General features: G+C 52.3%; 1 protein-coding gene across 1 annotated transcript; it reads right to left on the bottom strand.

Moving 5' to 3' along the window:
* Positions 1 to 751: 751 nt before the first annotated feature.
* Positions 752 to 5,865, bottom strand: LOC309683143 (tektin-3-like; the record flags this gene model as incomplete). Its single annotated transcript, XM_082497345.1, has 7 exons — positions 752 to 968; positions 2,062 to 2,216; positions 3,044 to 3,266; positions 3,755 to 3,898; positions 4,148 to 4,218; positions 4,681 to 4,764; positions 5,308 to 5,865. The coding sequence occupies 7 exons, from the start codon at positions 5,863 to 5,865 to the stop codon at positions 752 to 754; spliced, it is 1,452 nt and encodes a 483-aa protein (XP_082353471.1).
* Positions 5,866 to 12,251: the final 6,386 nt, after the last annotated feature.

Below are 12,251 nucleotides of genomic sequence, written 5' to 3'. Positions count from 1 at the left end.
CTTTCCAGTTACAGTCAGCGACATATGAAGAAACATACAGACAGGCCCAGTCTATTAATAGGTGGCTCCATGGCTGGTGTGACCAACAGAATTTTGTTTTTTTTGATAAGGGGATGGCCTACACAGCACCAGGCTTGCCGGCGTCAGATGGGATTCACTTGTTTCAAAGGGGGAAGAAGGTCTTTGCTCACCAGCTATCAGGGCTCCCGGACAGCGCTTAAAACGAGGCTTGAAGGGAGAGGGGACAATATCAGGCTTACCCGTGACAAGCTGTGAGATGACACGCCAAGGTTAGAGGGACAGGGTGCTAGCGAGGGCCCACAGGCTGTTGCTCTGAGATGTGCTGGCTACCCTGCAGGACACCTGAAGTCTTCCAGCGATGAGGCAAGAAGGAAACACCAAGGAATGAAAGGGTGTTCCTCTAAGAAGGTGATAAGAAGGTGCCTCAAAAGGAGGCAGACACGACAGTTTTTCTCCTAAAATCACCGACTGAGAGGGTAGGACTGAATCCCCGTGGGTGGATTTACTCTTAGTCGCATACAAAGTATTTTCAGTGACTTTCTGGCACACCGTGAAAGTACAGTGGAAAGGGAAAAAACAAAGGCAAAAAAAATACCGGTAGACCGTATAACACACAAAAAGATCATTTAATTTCTACTCATGGCTTTCAGCAGGAAGTGAAACTCTAATCAAGTATTTCCAAAGCATCTTAGCCAAACTGGGAATCCCTTCCACAACAGATTCAGTGAGCCTAAATGGAACCCAGCAGCCGCACCGTGCTGGGAAAGGTCTTGCGCATGCCCATGCACTTCTCCTCATCAATGAAGAGTGTGTTGGCTTTGACGGCCAGGTCATGCTGCAAGACCGACTTGGTATGAACCAGCATTTGCAGGGTGTCCTCGGTGTCTCTCAGGCGCTGCTGGAGGCTCTGGACCGTCTCGTTGATTTTGTGGACCTCGTTGACAAGGCTGGAAAACAGCAAGAAACCCTGGTTAACAGTGCCATCGTGGGGGTGGTTTCTAGCGTGGCATTGCTGAAGGGCCCCTTGGTCACAGGATTTCCCCCTTCAGCGTGCTCAGACTAACTCAGACCCCCCGTTTCTGGCAGACGCATGGGAAAGCTGAGGGCAGAGCTCCTCCAGACCTCAGCGGGGAGGCATGGTTAAGTCTGCTCAAAGGCTTTGGCAATGCGCAGCCGCCTCTCCCAGAGCAGCTCGGGCCAGCAAGAAGAGGGATGAGCAGGTGTGGTTTCCTGTTCCTGCTTGGTTTGGGGGGTTTGTTGGCTCCCCCTCCTGGATTTCCCTGTGCAGGCATCCTCCCCATGCCCACAGATGCACACAAAGAAAACAGGACATCTGGGAGAGGCTAAAAGTGAATGTGAAACAAGGGGAGGATGGAAAAAACCCTTGTTGTACGAGATGCTGCAAAGGCTGTGGGGCTGGGTTTCAATTGCTCTGAAAAGGCTTCAGCTGGAGTCTTGCCCAACGGGCTCCCAGGAGGGGTGAACTTTGGGGTGCCTCAGAGGGGGTGCTGCTGGGCGCTCAGGCCAGCCTACTCCTCCACAGCTCCTCGGCATGCAATCCCAAACAGACCACTGTGTCCTTGAAAGGATTTCCAGTGTCCTCGGAGAAGGTGAGGACAGCCCTTTCTGCTTCTCCATAGGGGGCACCCTTCTTTGCAGTTCCCCAAAAGGAAGGGCCTAAGGGATCTCAGCAGGATCCTGTTGGAGAGTAAAGGGCTCGTCCTTCAAAACTGAGCACATCCAACTGCCGGGAAGCAGGCTGGAGAGAAGATGGGGCTTACCCAAGCGGGAAGAATCCATCCCCTCATGGGGTGCCATCAGGCTATACCCGGCCATGGTGTACAGCCTCCTTTATGGGCGCAGAGCTCTCCCAGCACCCAAAGGCTGCAATACCTGCTCATTGCTTTTGATTATAGCAGTGCGCTTATGGAAGGACTGTTGAAAGAAAAGCCCATGCTTAATTTTTCATGCAGTGCTACCCCCGGGTGCTACCAGCCGTAACTCCTCAAGGAGCCCACCAGACCCACACTCCTGCCTTACCGGAGCTGGGCAGTGTCCCGGCACAGCTCCACGTTTGGTCTGCGTGTGCGCTCGTCCAGCCGGCTCTGAGCCACTTTTAAGGAAGGCCCTTGGTCCCTAATGGCCTTTTGGATGGCTTCTAAGGTCTTCTCCACCTGGAAGATTTCCTGCAGCGTCTGGCGTAAAAAAGAAACCCATGCACAAATTAAAAAGTATCTTCTCAAGTGACTACATAATTACCCTTTCCTCTTGTCCATCTGCAGAACAATACAAGTTCAATAAGCAGACCCTGGGCTCAGACCCCTGTCATTCTGCTACACATCAAGGCGCAGAGCCAAGAGTAATTTTTCTTCAGGGAAAAACCTCTCTTGGCTCTTGCTGTCACATCAGAGGAGGTTTTGGAGCACTGATGGACCTATTGAATTCCCAGCTTCCCAAAATTACCGCTTGCTGGAACTAATCATCCATCAACAGTAACTCAGAGAGGGAAGGTTCTTCATGGATCCTCACTGAAAGACGTGGCATCAGCTCGCAGTGCTGCAAGCCCCGTCTTCCCTCAGTTACTCAATACAGTGTCGGGCACGTTTCAGGAAGCTTTCTATGAGACCCACAGCTCTGAGGCAGGTGTCCATCACTGATTTCCACTGACTCTGCTCGGCAAAGCAAACACACGCATGCCCATGCAGCAGCCCCAGAGCACGGAGAGTGAAAGCACGTCCTTGGAGGAGAAGCAAGCCTGCAACCCCCCCAGCAGGCAGCCCAGCAGAGGCCCAGCAAGGCCGTTCTGGAGGGCAGCCAGCGCTTCTGAAGGAACTACCAGGAGATGCAACCAGCATTGGCATTTTCTGCTGGCAATCCCTGTGCTCCCAGGCTGCCAGTGAGGATGCCCTAGCAAAAACAGAGCCCTTGAGATGAAATTACGGTGCCAACTCCTAAGGGTCCCACCTCAGGGGTGTCACTAGGAAGTGACAGTGACACACCGAAAGGGAGGGGTTCCGACTACCTTGGCCAGGTGGGTCCGGATCTTGCTCTTGGCATCGGCTGTCTCGCTGATGCGTTTGGTGAAGGCGATGTTCACCCTGTTGAACTGGCTCCGCATCTCGTTTGCCGCCACCACCAGCAGGTTCTCGATGTTGTCCCGCAGCTTGGAGGAGGCCGCCCGTTGGCTCTGTGAGCGGAGGATGTTGTCGTCTGTGATCTTGGCCCAAGAGTCCGGCACCGAGATCCTTCAGGAGGTGAGGGGGAAGAAGAAGCCCCGGTAAGCCCGTAGTGCTGAAGCTGGACGTGGGCAGGCATGAAGCCTGCCTGGGAGCAGCACTGATTAAATATATCTGAAATCTCCGTCTTTAATTTGAGCATAGGTTGTGGTTTAACTCTGGCCAGCAGCTAGGACCACACAGCCACTCTCAATGGAGGGGAAAGAGAAAGAACAGGACTCACGGGTGGAGATAGAGACAGTTTAATAGAACAACAACAGAAAATAGGAATGAGAAGAAGAGTACGAGTAAGGGTAAGAATAAAGGTAAGGTTAACAATAACAATAACAGTAAGAATAACAATAAGCAGAGAGAAACGGTCCCACTCAGGCAGCTGTCTCCAGGCGGGATGGACGTGCCTTGACAGTGGGCTGGGGACAAGCAGCTCCCTGCCAGGGAGAGGCACCGTGCATCCCGGGCACAGCTTGCTGCTGGCGTGCCGCCCAGCGTGCACTCACGTGGCATCGACCCGCTCCACCGCTGGGTAGTAGCTGATGCCGTGGGAGGTGCTCCTCAGGTGGTGACACTTGTCATCGATGCGGTGGGCCGCCTGCTTGTGGGCCAGGTCCCTCTCCAGCTCGTGCTGGGCCACCCTGTTGGACCTTCAACATGCAAACAACAGCCATCGCTGGGGATGTTCAGGTGGAAGGGCTTCCTCCCCGCTCCAGTTCCCCGCAGCTCCCTCCCACGCAGCTCTGTCCTCCCATGAGCATCACTGCCCACTTCCCGGGGAGCCCGCCTGGCTTTTCCATCTGCAGGGTGTGGGGAGAGGTCGGGGTCTGCTGGGGGTCCACATCACAACTGCAAATGCACATCAGCCCTACGGCATGACATAAGGAGCTCCTCCTTACGCGAGCTGGGCTTTGGCTTCATCCAGGTACCGCTGCATCTTCTCCTGGCACGACCTGATGACATTGACTTCCTGGGTAAAGGACACATGGCCCCATCATCAGTGTCTGTACTCAGTTGTCCTGATGCCACTCGTCCCCTCAGACCTCCCCAACCCTGCACACAGCAAGAACTTGCCTGCTTGTCTTTCTGCCCAGAGTAAACAGGCAGGGAGTTGAGAAAGTGCCCCCAAACTGCGTGCATGTCTTTAGTGCACTACTCCCTGAAGAGGGACACAGAACCCCCACACGCTACACAAACACGCAGCTGCTCTTCAGCTATTCCTTCCTCTGTACGGCCAAGTCATACCCACACGGCGTGGGCATGCTGCTGCCTGGGGGAACCCCATCCCCTGACCCAGCAGGTTTTGGGGGGGTTGAAGAGCTGAGCACCTCCCCAGCGGTAAGGAGCCAGGTAGGGAAGAAGGCTGCAAAGCCTCTGTAGGGCAGTTTAGGTAAAACTGGCTTTAACACATGATCTGGGTGGCCCAACTTACCGTGAAGAGCTCTTTCTCCACATCATCATGGACGAGGTCAATGCCCATCCTCTTCTCCCGCTGAAGCAAGCACTGCTGAGCGACCTGTTGGGGACATGCCATCACTGTTGGGTGCAGGGGCAGGATTCTCTATAGAGAGAGTCCCCATCTCAAGAAATGCAAGAAAAGAAATTCTAGGCGGGCACAGAGGGGACACCAGGGGAACAAAGTGCCCAGGGCGGCTGCTTCAGCTGACAACAAGAAACCGAACTGCACCGTATGCATCAAATCAACATGAGGAAGCACGCGTGTCCCGGCTGCAACCAGAGCCGTGGCACAGGCACCTGTGTCAGCCTTGATGCTGACCTCCCCAGGGTGTTGTAGGAAGACATGGGCTTCTGTCTCCCAGTCCAGGAATTTGGATGTTCCGCCTACACAAATATTTGGTTAAGCAAATAGAATTGTGATGAGCTCATAACGGGCTGATAGGGGTTGCAGCAGATGGGAAGACATTGCAAACTTAACTTATGGTCTCTTCATAAAAACTCTCTAGGTCTTGCGGAGCTGCAGTGGAACTTAGACATTTGAATGGCTGCAGTTGTTCCAGCAGTAGGCTACAGCTTGCAGCCCACTGGATAGAGTGCTTACCTGGAGAGGGGCCTCCGTCTCAGCCAAGGCTCTTTCTAGTCTCTTCTTCATGTCTGTGAGCGTGTTGGTCTCCCCGATCATCTCATCCAGCTCACGGCAGAGCTCCCCTTTCCAAAACTCAATAGCATTCACACGTCCTCCCAGGCTTTTGGTGCTTTCTTCTTGTGTTTTCTTTGTCTGCTGGTATTTATCCCCAATCATGCGGGTGGTATCAACTCTCAGAGCCTCCGCATTGTGCCGGGAAGTCTCTGACTCTTTGTACTTGGTCAGGTTGGACCTGTACCAGTCGTCAGGGGTGTAGCGGGTGAAGAGGGTTGTTCTGTTGGAAATATAAGGGAGCTTCTCGCTGGTGGTCATCCCCTGGGAAGTTTTGGAAAAGGGAGCCAAAGTTGGTTTGATGGCATCTCTTTTAGAGTAGGTGCTGGGCATCCAGGGGAGGCTGGAGCTCTGAGGCAACGGGTAGTACGGGAAACGGTCCTTATAGCTGGAAGCCATGGTGTTGATGGCAGGCAGAACCTTGGCACGTCTTGCCGTTAAGCGAGAGCCGACAGCCTCCATTCCTGACCACTGCTCTTCAAGTACTTATCCTGCACAGAGGAGGAGATAGAAGACAACTTCCCTCAGTCAGCTCCTGCACTTGCCTTCCTTCTTACAGCAACACATGCAGCTTCTAACACAAACAGCAACGCACACAGCACCCACAGGTCACCTGTACAGGCCTAAAACTCTTGAAAGCAAATGCCTTCTCACAGCACCCCAAGCATTTGTATCTGGAAAGGGATTTGAATTTGTTGTTAGTATCTAGCCTCAAGTATTGAAATGCGGAGAAAAGCAAAGCGTGGCTGCTCAGGAGAATGACAGATATTAGGCCTTCATTCTCCTCAAATCTGTCAATCCCGTGAAAGTGTAGCTGGTGATTGTCTTGTGTTCATTGGCTTCTTTTGGTTGGCGTATGTGCTGATCTTCTAGTACTCCAGATGTCCTTTTCTCTTTCAAAGTGCCCTTTCCAGCCCCGATAGCTGCGCCCCTTTGGACCAACCCAGTGTGATTGGTGGGTCAGGGACTCAATCCTCACCCCCCACCTTCACTTGCATTAATGCTTTGCAGATCTATATCCAAATTTGACCCCCTCCAGCTATTTCAGTCTCAAGAGAACAGCCCTCTCTTGACTTGCAAAGGAAGAAAAATGCCTATGCCTCACCTGATGTAAAATCGATGCACTTGGAAAGGAGAAATCCCAGACAGTCTTTTCAGAAGGGTGTGTAAACAGCAGCCTTGCAGGAGCCCTAGGAGGAATGGCCACACGTGAAGATTTTGCTACCGAGAACTGCATACGGCATTGTGGGTGCTACTGCTCTTTTCAGATTCAGGGTATCAGTCAGTTGTTGTCAGAAACATCATGCAGAGGGCCAGCAAATGTCCCTAACACACCGCATCTGAGGCCAAACCCTCAGGAGGCGACTCAGGAGGTACCCCATCCCCTCCCCACAGCTCCCAGCCTGGCTCAGAGCCCAGTGAAAGGTGAGGACACTGGTGTGCTGCAACAAGATGCCTGGGTGGGAGTGGGGTTTGACTCAAAGCATGTGCTCAATCCCATCTGTTACAGCGTGAAAGCCACTTGAGTCCTTCAAAAATGGGAAGTTTGCATAAAAAAACCTTTCCCATAATGGTACATACTCACCCGAAACCTCCAGAGGCTTGGGAGTGTCCGGGAGGGCGGCTACTCCCTGCTGTGCTGTGGGGTTCGGTGGCAGCACTGCCAGACACTGCAGCGTCCCCAGTGCCCTGTGTGACACAGAACCGGGGCAGCGTTGCCAGGGGCGCAGGGCGCTCAGGGACCGGGTTCTGCCCGGGCAGCTCCCTGCAGCCGCTATGGCAACCTGATGCAGCCCTTTGGTGCCCGGTGCTCTTGATGGGCAACCCGGGGCCACCCGTGGGCAGCTCAGTGCAGACTCTGGGCAACCAGACTGCCTTTGCTGGGACAATTGATCCCGTCCCTGGACAGCTCCCGCTGCCATCCATGGGCAACCCAGTACAGCCTTTGGGCGTCTGCTCCGGCCAATCAAGGGGACTTCTCTCCAACTTTTGATAACACCCATCAGGCCAACTGTCAGCACCCCTGTGCCCCATTGTCCCCAGAGGAAACATTTTCATTTCCTTCATGTTACCACTTGAGGTTAACTGTGAGCTATGTGTATGGCTCATCAAATACTCAGGCTGATACAGCTGTCTTCTCATTGCCGCCTTTGGTTTCCTCCCGTTTTCCCAGCTATTGCAGCTGCGCACTGAGACCGGACCAAATGTTTTACAGCTTCTCAGGGGTGCACTGACACCCTGCCCCACCGCTCCTGCTTTCTGTGCACACATACACACGGAGCCGGCCTCCATGAGAAAGCAATGCCTCTGCTGCCAAAGATCTGAGATAGAGAAGAACTCCAACTGTTTTCTGTATACAAAGGTTAGCACACTTTGATTTCACTTTAAATACATGTCTTGCTTTAGTCGGGTTAAAATCGACTTCATGGCACAGGGAAACCAGTCAAATTCACAAGCTACAGGACTGTCGTGGTTTAGGCCAAAATCCACTACTGGGGACCTGTGGCACCCCAAATGGCACCGACAGATGCTCCCCTCTACCCCTCTTCAAAGAGAGAGGCAGAGGAGGAAAAAGAGACTTATGAGTTTAGAAGGAACTAAAGTACTTTAATGAAGTATTAATAATAAAAGAAAAGAAAAAATGAAAAATATATACAAAACCGTATCAAGCTCCCGAGATGACAATGACGTCACCGGCTGGCACTGGGGCAGTCCCAGGCTGGACGCAGTGACGGACGGGAACTGGATTCTGGATCTGGATTCAGGATCGGGATCACAGGCAGACAAACAGAGTCCTCCTCAGACGTCAGCCATTGAAGGAAGAGACCTGCCCCTTTGATCCCTCAGCTTTTATACTGAGCATGAGGCAGATGGGATGGAATACCCTGTTGGTGAGTTTTGGGTCACCTGTCCCGTCAGCTCCTCTCTGCAGGTGGGACTCCACTATGCTTTTCCACTTCTGACCCTCCAACGGGGCAAATAACAAAGTTGGTTGGCCTTGGGGGTTATAGCAATAAGTATAAACAGGAGCCTCTCTGCATACCATGTCTGGGCATCAGCTACAAACAATTGGTCTTATCACTCTGAGAGTGAACATTGTCTGCACAATATGCAGTTAATTTCAGTAGTTAGAAGAGGCCCAGCTAAGAAGTGAAGTTACTGAACAAAATTGTTTCTGTTTTACCTCAAACCAGGACAGTGACTCTCCAGCACGAAGTTCTCAACTACACCCAGTAGTAAGTGGTCCCCAAATCCCTTGTGCTCTGGGGACCACACCAAAGTCAGTAGACTACTCGCATGCTCTCCCTTTATGCAAGTAATTAAACTCCTTCCTTAATTTTGACTACAGCTCCAACAGCAGCAAATTCACTAAAATTACAAAACTACCACTCCCAGTTGTGCTAAGGCATGTCCAGTTTTGATAGACATGGGAGGAAACAGTTTGTCCCAAAGCCTCGACCATTTTAGCTCACCAAAAAAGAAAACCCAGGGTGAAAACGTGCGGCAGATACTAAGCAGGGGCGCCAATTTTCTGCACATCGGCCCAGGTCTGCCTAGTTATCGAAACTACTTAGTTCAAGTAGTACTTCTCTAAGTATCTCCCTGAGAATCTAACTACTTAGACACCTAAGCACAAAATTGACTGCCAAAAGCTGTCCATCTTTCTGTTGCAGTGCTACGTTCTTGCTGTCCGTTACTACAGGATTACACTGGCTCATAAGCTGCCCTTCTGAAAATACCCCGATCCAGATCTTTTATAGCATCCGTCATGAGTCTACACGTACCCATAATATTGCCAAGTCGCCGTTTTCATGCAACTTTTGAATATTGCTCTCTCTCCTGTAAACACTCTACCTGCCTCTCATGGTTTGGGCCAAAACGGCCACAAGGCAAGTGACAGATGCTCCCCACTCCCTCTCTTCAGTAAAAAAAAAGAGAGAGGCAGGAGAGAGAGAGAGAGAGAGAGACATACGAGTTTAGAAGGAACTAAACTGCTTTAATGAAATATTAATAGAAAAGTAAAAAGGAAATAATGAAATGTATAGAAAACCGTATCGAGCTCCCAGGATGACAGTCACCTCGCCAGCTGGCCCTGGGGAAGTCCCAGACTGGACTCAGTGACGGATGGGAACTGGATTCCGGAGCTGCATTCAGGATCGAGACCAAATGCACACGAACAGACAGAGTCCTCCTCAGGCATCGGCCATCGAAGAAAGAGGGCTGACCCTTTGATCCCTCAGCTTTTCTACTGCGCGTGAGGCAGATGGGATGGAATCCCCTGTTGGGCAATTTTGGGTCACCTGTCTGGTCCGCTCCTCCCCGCAGGTGCGACCCCTCTGCGCTTTTCCGCTTCCCACCCTCCAACGGGGCAAATAGCCACGTTATCTGCCCTTGGGTGTTATAGCCCTAAGTCTAAGCAAGAGCCTCTCTGCATACCATGCCTGGCATCAACTATCAACACAGGTCTCGTCACTCTGAGAGTGAACAGTTTCTGCACAATAGGCTGCTCACTGCAGTAGTTAGAAGAGGCTTAGCTAAAAAGTGAAGTGACTGAAGAGAGAATCGGTTCCGTTTTACTTCAAACAAGGACAGATGCTATTTGTCCCATGATGTCATTGGTGGAGTACATCATGTCTGTTAAAAAGACAGAAAACAGGAACGGTCTGGGTGGGGAAGGCCGGAGAGGTTACCCCTTTTGTGGTGCAGGATATGTCATACGCGTTTCTGCCAGGGCGTCATAAGTTATCTTTTGCAGTTGGGCACACAGCACAAGTTCCCACAACTCCAGTAAGTTTAATTCTCTGAGGGAGAGGATGAGAGAGAAAAGAGACTTACACGTTTAAAAAACAAATTAAATTACTTTAATGAAAACCTCAACCAAAAAAAAGAGAGAAACTAAAGACACATGCACACTATATCCACAACTGTATTAAGAGAGAAAAGATCCTTTTATTGTGAACATGGCGTGCGGGAGCCCAGGAGTCACAGGGGTTCAGGCACTAACAGGAAACGGGCACCTACAAGGACAGAGTCAGAAAACGCTGGTAAAGCCCAAAGGCAGGACGAGACAGGACTTGGTTCCCCTTCCTTTGGGAAACACAGCCGGCAAGGAAGGGTTTCTAGCCCAGCTGGCATTGAGCAGGGGGTGGCTCTGGCGCCTTGTCCCCATGGGGAACGCCCTTTGAGACTGTGCGTCTGCAGGGATGCACAGTGCGCCTGTGCCACGCAGCAGGGCTCCATCGGGAGCCCCTGGGGAGCTGCCATGGACTTCTTCCCAAAGCCTGCACGGCACCATCCCTGGCCGTCCCTTGCCAGCCCCTTGGACTGACTTAGCGCAGTTTAAGGAGTTGGGAAAGATGGGCAGCAGATCCTGGGACTCACCTGGGCTTCTTCACCATCTGGACCTTTCTTCTTCTCTTCAGTCGCAGTCTTCTTCCTCTCTTCCTTCTTTTTTCTTCTTGTTTACATTCCATCTCCTCTTCCCAGGCCTCTGGTCTCTTCCTTTTGCTTTGGTTTTCGGTTTCCTGAAGGGAGCCTGCAAACCTTTCCATCCCACAGTGGATTGGAGAGGTAAAGCCAGGATCAACTGGATCAATCAGTTCTCCATTTAACCCAAGCTCACTCCTTTTACCTTTGTGCCTTTGAAAGGTTCTTTTGATCTTCTGCACATCGCAGGGACTCTGTCGTGGTCTCGGGGGCGGTTGGAGGAAAAGTGGTCGTGTCCTAAACCAGAAATGTTGGCGTTAGCAGGTGGCAAGGGATGCCCTGGAGGAGTAAGCGACTTTTTGGCAAATTGCTCCCTTAGCTCTCTAGAGAAGGTGCCTTGGGCTGGTTGGCATTAGCCCTTTCTTCCAAGGGCCTCACTTTCGAACACAACGTTCTCACAGGTGTGTGACACTCTGCTAATTTGCAGGGGCCATTCAGCAGACACCCTGCGGTCCCCTGCGGGCAAGAAAAGGCTTGCCCACTTCTTTCTCCTGCCGTTTCTTCTGCCCTCCTGAGACAGAACTCTGCAGATACCCCTTTGGTGCAACACCCCCTTCTGCGGTGGCAGGCTTTGCTTTTGGAGTCTGTCCTTGGCAGGTATTTTGTAGGTATTTCCTTTGAATAAGCACATTCCTAACACATTGGAGAAACCACCTTTCCACTTTCACTTACACCGTCCTGTTCTGGGGGATAAAAAAAAGCCACACAAAGCCACATGGCAATGAATGCTGGGAAGAGGCACAGCAGCTCCTTGGACTAATTAAGACATACCCTCCTCCACGAGACACATTGTTGCAGTGTTTGTGGACCTGCCATACCTCTGCTATTTCCAATCCTGCCTCCGTATCTGTCCCTTCTGCTTCCTTGAGGACTAGCAGAGAGGGTGGTGCCTCCAGGAAAGCTTTTGCCTGGTGCACCATGGCTGCTACCCCTGTACCTGGGGGAAGGGCAGCCCCCTCCTCCTCCTGCTGCTGCTCCCTCCCGCTGCAAAGGAAAACAGAGTAAGAGCCCGTCAATGGAGACCACCAGCCCAGCGCTCCCAGAGCCTGCCCTACCCTGCCCTGCCTGCAGCGTGGTGCGATGGGGCAGGACGGGCAGGGGGCCAGCAGCTGGAACCGCAGCTCTGGCTCAGCAGTTCCAGCTGGGATGCTCCTGAGAGCCGGCATGCCACCACGACAGCCCTGCCCAGCCCTCGCCCTGCCCTCCTCCTCCAAGCTGTGGGCAGCAGCAGAGGCTCCGTGTCCCCGCAGAACCAGGTCCAGCAGCCGCTGCCCAGCGGGTCCCCTTGCTCCTCCAGGTGACGTCCTCCCTTGGGCTGCCACACCTGCATAGGGACACTCAAGGGACAAGTGAGCATGGCT

The sequence above is a fragment of the Vanellus vanellus genome (assembly GCF_965231255.1).
Source record: "Vanellus vanellus genome assembly, chromosome: Z".
In the NCBI taxonomy this organism is placed as follows: Eukaryota; Metazoa; Chordata; class Aves; order Charadriiformes; family Charadriidae; genus Vanellus; species Vanellus vanellus.
This window is presented reverse-complemented; position numbering and strand designations above follow the sequence as displayed.